The sequence below is a fragment of the Chionomys nivalis genome, chromosome 17 (assembly GCF_950005125.1).
Source record: "Chionomys nivalis chromosome 17, mChiNiv1.1, whole genome shotgun sequence".
In the NCBI taxonomy this organism is placed as follows: Eukaryota; Metazoa; Chordata; class Mammalia; order Rodentia; family Cricetidae; genus Chionomys; species Chionomys nivalis.
In genome coordinates, this window is record NC_080102.1 from 37,628,363 (window position 1) to 37,639,958 (window position 11,596).

At 49.6% G+C, this 11,596-nt stretch overlaps 1 protein-coding gene across 2 annotated transcripts in view; it reads right to left on the reverse strand.

Moving 5' to 3' along the window:
- The window catches only part of Triobp (TRIO and F-actin binding protein), a 58,199-nt gene extending 48,931 nt beyond the window's left edge, over positions 1 to 9,268 (reverse strand). For both annotated transcript variants that reach the window (XM_057792465.1, XM_057792466.1), the window contains exons 1-3: positions 9,164 to 9,268; positions 1,536 to 1,635; positions 338 to 477 (exon numbers count right to left, since the gene is read on the reverse strand). In XM_057792465.1, the coding sequence (XP_057648448.1) occupies positions 338 to 477; positions 1,536 to 1,635; positions 9,164 to 9,258 (335 nt within the window). In that variant the 5' untranslated portion in view covers positions 9,259 to 9,268. The remainder of the gene's footprint in view (positions 1 to 337; positions 478 to 1,535; positions 1,636 to 9,163) is intronic.
- Between the last annotated feature and the right edge of the window lie 2,328 nt (positions 9,269 to 11,596).

Genomic DNA, 11,596 nt, shown 5'->3' on the forward strand with positions numbered 1-11,596 from the left:
TCAATCCCTTAAAACCGTACACAGGAACAAGAAGTACATAACTGTCCCCTACCCCATGGAATTATGGGATGGTCAGGGCTACCAGGAAAGATACCCAGGGTCTGGATCAGAGGCTCAGATAAAACAAGGACAGATCAATGTGAGCTTTCCAGGGTTTCCCAAGGACCCCTGAAATACATTCACTGTCAGAGCCCTCTCTGCCCACTTTGAGGGCTGACCACATGACCCATGCCAGCTGTTGTAGATGGACACTGCCACCATAAAGAGTTGCATGTAGGGAAGGTATGGGCATTCTTCCCCAAGGGAACCGGTCCCTGGAGCCTGGGGCTTTACCCACCTCTGAGGGCCCTGCCTGAGGTCAAGGCCTTCCACAGAGTGGCCAGCACAGGTGGTGGTTCCGAGTGGGTCCTGAGGGGCTGGAGGGCAGCAGTGCAGGTCGCAGTAAGGTGCCTCGGCACTGGAAGGACTGTGAGGCTCCTGGGCCCGCATTGGAGAGAGGAGACAGCTCAGGCCCACGTGGGACTCCCCTTCCCCCTCCCCCAGACAGCCCCTCCCAGCTCAGACTGGTGGGTGTCTCTAGAAGTCATCTCCTGGGAATCTCCCTACTTAAGGAGACCAGCCATTCCATCAGCTGGACTACCCTGGGGACTCTGGTCAGAGGCAGCAGGGTGCCTGGAGGGCACATGCACACGTGTACATGCATGGGTCTGAGGACAGGTACATGTGCATGTGTGCATGTATAAACACCTGTGGTTTGGGGCACCCATGTGTATATCATTGTTGAGGGATATGTACCCAACTGCATGTGTACAGGCCTGTCAGCTACACCAATGCATGTTTGTGTGCAAGATCATGCAAACACAAATGTACGTGTGCACGCCCGAGAATGGGAACTGCACCGAAGGCCCCAGAGCACCCTTGCATCCAGAAAGCAAGAGGGAAGGAGAGGCTTGGCCTGGTCTGAAATGGAAGAAGGGGTCTGAAGGTGGAGGGACGAGCATGATCTTCTAGCAAGATCTAGAAGAAACAAAGGGCCTGTTCCACTACACGAGAGGCCCCAAGTAGAGGGTCACAGCCCCAAACTAGAGGTGCGCCCTTGGCACTGCCCACAGCAAGGCCACCCCTGGAAAGACTGATATTGGGCTCAGCCAGAAGGAACGGCTGCTCCCCTCAAAGAAGGCCCCCCCCTATTTCCTCCACCTCCCAGAATGGCAGGGCCCTCCCCTGGTGGTGGGAGACAGGGCCATGGCACCTTGTGCCCCGCCTCCTCTCGGGTTACCTGGGCAGCGGGCTCCGGCAGTGGCAGCTGGCGGCTGTCAGCACCCTCGTTACCGGGGGGCTCCGGCTCAGGCCCCCACACTGCCGCCCTCCCAGGCCCTGACTCTGGGCCGTGGTGGCTGCAGTAGTCCAGGCTGCAGAAACCTTAGAGGGGCCAGCCTCGGGAGCAGGGCCCCTCATTACTGTTTCATAAGCCGGGGCCCAGCCAAGAACAATGCAGGACATAAAACCGGAGGAACCCGATCCTGGCGGCTCACCTGAGAGCAGGCCTGGTGGGAGTCTCCCTGGGGACCCTGGAGCCCGGCGCCTGGGACAGTGGCTGTAGCCCTGGCAGCGCCCTGGGTGGGCAGAAGTGCTCTAGAATTCAAGAAAGCCACCATGAGTAAGGCCAGGCTGTGTGAAGGAAGACCTAGGGGTCTGCAGCCACATCCAGGCCAAAAAGGGCGAATCAGGATTCAGTTTCACACCTGCCCCATAAGCCAGATTCTGATCAAAGCCAGGCAGCCGGAGGTGTCAGATCCACAGCCCAGCTTGGCGCCGTGGCTACCCAGGGGACAGCATGGCATGAAGGAGGGAGGCGACTCTCAACCCAACCCCGGCACTTCCAAAGGCCCCACCCAGCATGAACCCCAGGCTGACATGGCACCCGATTCTTGCCTTCACCCTTAGCCCCATCCCCTCCCACTGTTCACATGACCGCGACCGGTGGTCAGTCTCCGGCTCTGATTTCCTGCCTAGTCAGTGTCGTAGTCTCTGCCTACGACAGACCTGAGTCCCACCCCAGCTGGATGACCTCACTCAGTGGCTCCCCGCCCCCCCCCCCCGCTCTGAGCCTAACTATGAAAAGGAGGTGTGTGACCAAGACCTTGGCTAGGTGACTTGGCCTCAATTGCCTTACCTATCAAACAGTCATGATAACCACATCCGCCCCCTAGGGGACATGAGGAGAATTACATGACGTGACATAAGGTCAAAAAAACCGAGAGAACATTAAGTAGAATCTTATAAATGTTAAATTAGTAGAATATTAAATACAATTAAGAATAAATAAATTAGCCAGAACTAGTGATGTACACTTGCAATGGCAGCACGAAGATGGGAGGATTGTGAGTTCAAGGCCAGCCTGGGCTATGTAGAGAGATTCTGAAGAGGGTGGGGGGGAGTGCTAACGATAGCAAATAAATTATAAAGATCTCTGTGGCTCTAGCATAAATCAAGGCCCTTCCACCCAAAATATCCTCCCCTCTCCAAACCTAGCCATAGCCTGCTCAATACCATGTGACTTCAAGGGCTCAACTTTCACCAGCCTCCCAGCCTGTGGACTCAGGTGTGTCTGGAGCCCAGGGGGTTCAGAAGCTGGGATGCCAAGAAACTAATCATTTCCACTTTGTGACCAGAGCCATTTTTACATATCCTAGAGCAGCTGAAGCCATGAGCCGGGAAGCCTAGGCCATCTCCTGTTGCAGATGTGGCGGGGACCTAGCTAGGGGCAGCACTACCCAACTTGGGCCGGTGAGGCTTTTAAATATAGACCTCTTTGTGCTCCATGTGTCTGGATTGAAAGGTAGAAGCAAATGGGGCCAAGATTTCAGAGTCCTTTGGGGCAAGGTGGGGCACTGGCTGCCTCTGGTTCCTAGGAGATGCACTGTAATAACCATCTGGAGAGATAGCAGGCAGTATAGACAGAGCGAGCTGGGGATAGTGGGCACCCCACAGCCGCACTTGGGTAGATGCCGGTTCCCTGGGAAGCAGTAGAGATTCTCCATCCTCAGAGTGTCACGGAATGGGGTTCAGGGAGGCAGCCAGAAAGGTCCAGAAGAGGTGATTGATAAGGGTCATATAAAAACCTGGCTTGTTAGTAGAGCAGAGTGGCACACACCTTGAACCCAGCACTCGGGAGGCAGAGGTAGATCTCTGAGTTCCAGGTCAGCCTGGTCTATAGAATGAGTTCCAGAACAGCCTGGGCTCCACAGAGAAACCATGTCTCAAACAAACAAACAAACAAACAAACAAAACCCAACAACAACAACAACAAAAATCCCTCTAAAAAACAAAACCTTGACTTGTTTTATGTAACATTGGGAACGGAAGTCATGGACTCAATCATTTATGTTAGGAAAGCGTCCTATTTCTGAGTTACATTCCTACACTAAGCTCAGGAGTGCATGCGTGTGTGCGTGCGTGCATATGTGTGTGTGTTAGGGACACATGAACATATGTGCACATGGAGACTGGGAATTGACACCGCACAGGTGTCTGCCTCTATCATTTTTCACCTTTTATTTATTTATTGAAGCAAAGTCTCTGTAGCCCAGGCTGGACTTGAAACTCACTCACTCTGTAGCCCAGGCTGGACTTGAATTCTACAAAAAGATCCACCTGCCTCTGCCTCCCAGGTTCTGAGATTTAAAGGTTTATGTCTGTGTGTATGGTTGCTGTGTACATGTATGTCCGTGCACCACATGCATGTGGTGTGCACAGAGGTCAGAAAAGGTGTTGGATCCTCTGGACTTGGGTCACAGCTTGTTCTGAGCCTCCATGTGGGTCCTGGGAACTGAGTCCTCTGCAAAGAGCAGCAAAACGCTCTTACACACTGAGCCTCACCTGCAGTTCCCACTGCTCTATTCCTTTTTCAGGGGGCTGGAGATCAAGGGTTTCTCTGAGTAGCCCTGGCTGTCGTGGCACTGGCACTCGCTCTGTAGACCAGGCTGGCCTCAACCTCACAGAGATCCTCCCGCCTCTGCCTCCCGATTGCTGGGAATAAAGGTGCCTGACACCACCACCCAGCTACACCCAGCTTTTCTTTTTTAGATTTATTTATTTATATGCAGTGTTCCTCCTGCATGTACATCTGCATGCCAGAAGAGGGCAGCAGATCTCATTACAGATGGTTGTGAGCCACCATGTAGTTGCTGGGTATTGAACTCAGGATCTGGGGAAGAGCAGCCACTGCTTTTTATATAGGTGCTTGGAATAGAACTTAGGTCCTCATGCTTGCTGGTGGAATAGGAGTTGGTAAGACTGGGGATGGAGAGGTGAAGCCCGTGGCTAACTCCTAAGGGATGAGGTTGCTCAGGCACAGTGAGTGTGAGCATCCAGAGGACACAGCGGAAATGATCCAGAGCTGCAGCTCAGTGGCTGGACCACAGCAGGAACAGCGGCTTGGGGCTCTGGCAGCATGAAGTAGCCTACATTCACAGAGCACTGCGGAGTGAGAAAAGGCCCTAGATGGAGGCTGGAATCACTGTGCCTTTGGGTTCTGCTGGCAAAGGTTTTTTTTTTTTTTTTTCAAAACAGGGTATCTCTGTGTAGCCTTGACTGTACTTGCTCTGTAGACCAGGTTAGCCTCAGACTCACAGAGATCCACCTGCCTCTGCCTCCTGAGCGTTGGGATTAAAGGCGTGCGCCACTGCTGCCCGGCTTGGGGCTGGATCTCAGAGCATCACGTTCTAGGCCAAGGACTCTTCATTGAGCCAGCTCTTTGCCAGCACCAGCAGCTGTCCAGCTCCCAGTCAGCCTTTAAAATACTTACAATGTTCTACACATGGGTGCGTGCACCTGGGTGTATATATGCACACTGCCCTACGCAGGTGCCCATGGAGGCCAGAAGAGGGCATTAGATTCCCGGGAATGGAGGTCCAGGTAGTTGTAAGCTGCCTGACCTGTGGCTGGGGAACCAAACTTCAGCTGCAAGGGCAGCAAGCGCTCTTAACGGCTGACTCATTTTTCAGCACCTGCTTCTTCTTTGTTTTTGTTTTTGATTTTCAAGACAGGGTTTCTCTGTGTAGCCCTGGCTGTCCTGGAACTTGCTTTGCAGACCAGGTTAGCTTCAAACTCATAGAGATGCATTTGCCTGGCTTTGTCTCCTGAGTGCTGGGGATTAAAGGCTTGTGCCTGCCACCAACACCTGGCTCCCAGCTTCTTTTTTTTTTTTTTTTAATATTTATTTATTATGTATACAATATCTTGTCTGTGTGTATGCCTGCAGGCCAGAAGAGAGCACCAGACCTCATTACAGATGGTTGTGAGCCACCATGTGGTTGCTGGGAATTGAACTCAGGACCTTTGGAAGAGCAGGCAATGCTCTTAACCTCTGAGCCATCTCTCCAGCCCCGGCTCCCAGCTTCTTTAAATGTGTGTGTGTGCGCGCACACACACATGCATGAATGTATCTAAGACAGAAGCAAATTGCAAGAGTCAGCTCTCAGCTCTTACCACATGGGCCCAAGGACTGAACTCAGATCATCAGAACTGGCAGAACCCCTTACTTATTGAGTTACTTTGCTGGCCACCAGTTTTTAATTTCAAGTAACAGGAGGTAGAGGTGGCCCGGAAGATGGAGGTGAGCAGCCGGAGGGCTGGAGACACGCTCCCCTGTGGCCCTCCTTCCCAGGAGGTTAGAGGGATTCTTCACTGGAGTCAGACCCCATTGGCTTCAGTGGCGACCCAGCTAACCTCAGTGATAACTGCTCAGCTCTGAAGGTACAGGAAGGTCACCGAGGAAGCCCTGACACCCAAATTCAGGAAGGACACAAGTTTCTGTGCATGGGACATGGTAGTAAAAACTGACTCTGACTCTGGGGGCTGGACAGTCCTTTGTCCTCATCCCAAGGCTACCATCATCTCTGGAGGAAGCAGTTCCACCCTTGTCCCTGCTCCCTTCTCTCCCGCCACCCCACACTTTGCCAGCATCACAGCAACAGAGAGAATGAAGACGGGATCACCTTAGTCTCTTGTTTAAATCACGACAACTGAAATGCAGTCTAAGGTCCTCAAAATGTCCACAAAACCACACAGGCTGGAGAGATGGCTCAGACATTAAGAGCTTTTCCTGAGGACCTTAGTTCAATTCCCAGCAACCACATGGTAGCTCACAACCATCTGTGGTGAGATCAGATGCCCTCTTTTGTGTACAGATGCACAAGTAGGTAGCGCACTCGTATACATAAAATAAATAAATCTTAAAAGAAGTAAAACAAACAAGCAAAGCCAGAGGAAGCCAGGCCCCAACTAGTTCTCCATCCTGTATCTATGTGACTCTCCCTCTCAATGACCAGTCCTCAGCCCTCCGACACACTTCATCCTTTCTGCCTTAAAACCCTTGTACTCACCATACTGTTCCCTTCCCTTTCCTTTTCTCCCTAGCGCCAGTGGCAAGCCTTCATCCTTCATCAAGCCTCCGTAAGTCCTCCCCATGGCCTAACAACCCCTGTTCCTTCAGAGCATGGATCACAGGCATGATGAAACAGCCATTTCTGTGGTTCCTTTTCTTCCTATCCATGGTTTTGATTAGACCACCAGTCCCCTGGAGCCAGAGATGTGACAGCCTCACTTAACATCACTGCCTTAGCAGCCAGGGCAAGCCTGGCTCAGGTCAAGCAACTGTTCATTCCAAACGACTGCACAAGCTGACCCGAAATCTTGGCTGGGAAATGGTGGGACCGAGGCTGTATGTCAGATCTGACCGAGTCCACCACCCTCTGGTCCACGCTTCCATCTCCCTTCAGCTGGGAGAAGATCATTTGCATAGCGGCTCTGCTCGGGTAGGAAGGACTCAATCATTTGTGTAAGAGTTCAGTTACCGAAAGCAGATTCAACGCAATGCCTATCAAAATCCCAGCAAAGTCGGGCGGTGGTGGCTCACACCTTTAATCCCAGCACTTGGGAGGCAGAGGCAGGCGGATCTCTGTGAGTTTGAGACCAGCCTGGTCTACAAGAGCTAGTTCCAGGACAGGCTCCAAAAAACCACAGAGAAACCCTGTCTTTATATATTTATTTATTATGTATATAATATTCTGTCTGTGTATATGCCTGCTGACCAGAAGAGGGTACCAGACCCCATTACAGATGGTTATGAGCCACCATGTGGTTGCTGGGAATTGAACTCAGGACCTTTGGAAGAGCAGGCAATGCTCTTAACCTCTGAGCCATCTCTCCAGCCCCAAGAGAAACCCTGTCTTGAAAAAGCAAAATCCCAGCAAAATTCTTCAAAGACATCGAAAGAACGGTACTTAACTTCATATGGAAAAGAAAAAAAACAAAACAAAACAGGATAGCCAAAACAATCCTGTATAATAAAAGAACTTCTGGAGGCATCACAATCCCTGACTTCAAACTCTACTACAGAGCTACAGTACTGAAAACAGCCTGGTATTAGCATAAGAACAGACAGGAGGACCAATGGAACCAAATAGAAGACCCGGATATCAATCCACACATCTTCGAACACCTGACTTTTGACAAGGAAGCAAAAAATATCAAATGGAAAAAATAAAGCATATTTAACAAGTGGTGATGGCATAACTGGATATCAACATGTAGAAGAATGAAAATAGACCCATATCTATCACCATGCACTAAACTCAAGTCCAAATGGATCAAAGACCTCAACATAAAGCCAGCCACACTGAACCTTATAGAAGAGAAAGTGGGAAGTACACTTGAACGCATTGGCACAGGGAACCACTTCCTAAATATAACCTCAGCAGCACAGACACTGAGAGAAACAATTAATAAACGGGACCTCCTGAAACTGAAAACCTTCTGTAAAGTAAAGGACACAGTCAACAAGACAAAACAACAGCCTACAGAATGGGAAAAGATCTTCACTAACCCCACCTCAGATAGAGGTCTGATCTCCAAAATATACAAAAAAAAAAAAATCAAGAAATTGGACACCAAAGATCACATAATCCAATAAAAAAAAAAATGGAGTTCAGACCTAAACAGAGAACTCTCAACAGAAGAATCTAAAATGGCTAAAAGACACTTGAGGAAATGTTCAACATCCTTAGTCATCAGAGAAATGCAAATCAAAACAACTCTGAGATTCCATCTTACACCTGTAAGAATGGCCAAAATCAAAAACACTGATGACAACTTATGCTGGAGAGGTTGTGGGGACAAGGGAACACTTCTGCATTGCTGGTACAGCCCCTTTGGATGTCAGTGTGGCGATTCCTCAGAAAATTAGGAAACAACCTTCCTCAAGACCCAGTAATACCACTTTTGGGTATATATCCAAAGGATGCTCAATCGTGCCACAAGGACACGCTGCTCAACTATGTTCATAGCAGCTTTGTTTGTCATAGCCAGAACCTGGAAACAACCTAAATGCCCCTCGATCGAAGAATGAATAAGGCAAATGTGGTACATTTACACAACGGAAAGATCTCCTGAGTAAACTGGGAGCATGGGGACCTTAGGGAAGGTTAAAAGGGAGGGGAGAGGTAGGGAGGGAAACAGAGAAAAATGTAGAGCTCAATAAAAATCAATAAAATTCTTTTAAAAATTGAGGCCAGCTTGGTCTACCAAGCAAGTTCCAGGACACCCGGGGCTGTACACACACAGACACACACACAGACACACATACAAAACCAACCAAACAAAAAAAACCCTGTCTTTTTTTTTTTTTCTAAGTCAGACATGGTGGTGCATGCCTTTAATCCCAGTATTCGGGGGTCTGAGATCTCTGAGTTAAAGGATATTCTAGTCTCCGTGGTGAATTCCAGGGCAGTCAAGGTTACACAGTAAGATCTTGTCTCAAAAAAAAAAGGGGGGGGACTGAAGAGATGACTTAGAAGTTAAGAGCACTGCCTGCTTTTCCAGGAGTCCTGAGTTCAATTCCCAGCAATCACACAGTGGCTCACAACCATCTGTAATGGGATCTGATGACCTCTTTTGCCTGATGCTCTCTTCTGTCATGCAGACATACAGGCAAATAGAGCGCTGCTCATATACATAAAAATAAACAAATACATAAATATAAGACCTCTGGAAAGTGGACAAAGTGCAGGCAACATCCTCCTTCAGATGCAAGTTTGTGGCCCAACCCATCACTGACCCCACATTCCAAACTGCCCGCTACAACGGAAAGCCAGCCTACCTGCTGTCTTGCTCCATGAACCTTCTCAGGGTGGCAGCAGCTCGGAGAGCGGTTCTTGGGAGATATGCTGGCTTCAGAATGTACACTGGGGACATTCATAGCCACTTCCTCCATAGCAGGGGAGTCACACCAGGCAGCTCCTGCGATCCAATGGCTGGCTCTCTAGGTGGGGCCTGCGAAGGATTTGGGAACAAGAACCTAATAACTGGTGGGCCACTGTGTAGACCCTATGTCTCATTTGTCCAAGCCAGACAAAGCTGTCTATCCATTTTTCTGTTCGTGTATTCGTCGACAGTAACAACTAAGTTTCCAAACATACTGTCAAGCATTTACATATGATTTCTAATCCTTACGATATATATATTTATTGTTGGTCAAGGTTCCAAGGATCCTGAATTGCACTCTACTGTACTGCTCATAAAAATGCAAGTTTCCTTGAGGGGGGAAAAACAGTTTGATAAAGTCGGGCAGTGGTGGCACACACCCCTTCGATCCCAGCACTCGAGAGGCAGAGGCAGTCGGATATCTGTGAGTTCAAAGCCAGCCTGGTCTACAAATCAAGTTCCAGTACAGCCAAAGCTACACAGAGAAACTCTGTCTGGAAAAACAGACAAACCAAACCAAATCAACAATAAAGGCAAGTTTCCGGCCATATGTGGTGATGTGCACCCCAATCCCAGCTACGCAGAACAGTGAGGCAGGAGGATCCTGTGAGTGCAAGTTTGGGATCAGTGTAGACAACATATACAGTCTCCATCTCTTGAAAAAACAAACAAACCCAAAGAGCTGCAACAAGGTGAGGATCTGCATCTGAACACCCAAAACCCAAGTAAGATGTTATTTACATTAGGGAGGTGCGGGGGGGTGGGTGTTCCTCGTGCTCACTGACAAGCTGGTCTAGCTGAATCATTCAGCTCCAGGCTTGGTGAGACCTCATTTCCAAAAATTAGGTAGACAGTGACTGAAAAAGAAACCTAGCATCGCCCACCAGCCAGTGGTGGCACGTGTGTTTAATCCCAGCACTTAGGAGGCAGAGGCAGGTGGATCTCTGTTGGAGGCTACCCTGGTCTATAGAGTGAGTTCCAGAACATCTAGGGCTACACAGAGAAACCCTGTATTGAAAAACAAAAAAAGGGGGACTGGAGAGATGACTCAGAGGTTAAGAGCACTGGCTGCTCTTCCAGAGGTCCAGAGGTCTTGAGTTTAATTCCCAGCAACCACATGGTGGCTCATAACCATCTGTGGGAAACCTGGTGCCCTCTTCTGGCCTGCGATCATACATGCAGACCGAACACTGTATACATGATAAATAAACAAATCTCAAAAAAAAATAGGAAAGGAAAAGAAAGAAATCCCAGCATTATCCTCTTCCCTCCACATGTCTCACACACATATGCGCACACATATGCACACACATATGTACACACATATGTGCACATACACAAACATGTAGACACCTGCACACCCACCAAATAAAGAAGCCAACAACAACAGAACCCCCATAAGTCTGTTTTCTCTGCTGCTCTATCCAGTCAGAATCTCCAGCGCTGAGTCCCGGGGTACACCATAAAAGAGAATCCCTAACTCATCCCAAAGTCTCTAACTTTGTAAATTGAGAGCTCCCCTCTTACTCTGCTAAAGTTAAAGCCAGTTTCAGAAGCACAATCAAGGGTCAGAGAGGTTCCCTGACACTTAAGTGGCACTGGTCCAGCTGGAGGCCCCTGTCTGTCTCCAAAAGCTCAGAGGTGACTGCGAGGGTGCTGGATCACACTGCCAAGTCACCCAGGTCCCTTGGCAAACACAGAGTGATGCAAAGGGCTGGCCAGGTATTTTCAGACTTGAGGACAAATCTTAGACAAGTGAACAGCCACCTAAGGTCACAAAGCACATATGTGACTGAGCTCAGCCGAAAAGGGACCACTGGTATCTCCCCACACACACCTCCCCCCACCCTAGATCTGAAGATCAAACCCAAGCCCTGGCAGGTGTTAGACAAGTGCTCTACCACTGAGCTACACCGCCATCCTAGCTGGGGGTCTTAAACCAAGTCCAGTCCTCTCTGTCCTAGAGGCTACAGTGTCACACCCAGGAAGTGACTCTGGGTCAGGAGACTGATACAGCCTGGAAGGGTATTGGAAGGGAGGGTATCCAGCATCCCCCAAAGCCCAAGTACCTCTGGGCACCACGGGGGTCACCCCATACCTGACCTACTTGGTGACGACAGAGTTCCCAGGAGATCAAACCTTTGTTGCCAATCTCAGCTGAGTTGAGGAATTTTGGGTCCTCCCCTGGGGCTCCAGGTCCTTCCTTTGGAGAGTGGAACCCCCACAGGAAGATCCACGGGGCTTGGTTTCCTCCCTGGGAGACCACCTATCTGCTCTATTTAGTCCCTGTTCTGTATGGTGGATAGATAGATATGCCCCACCAACCTGA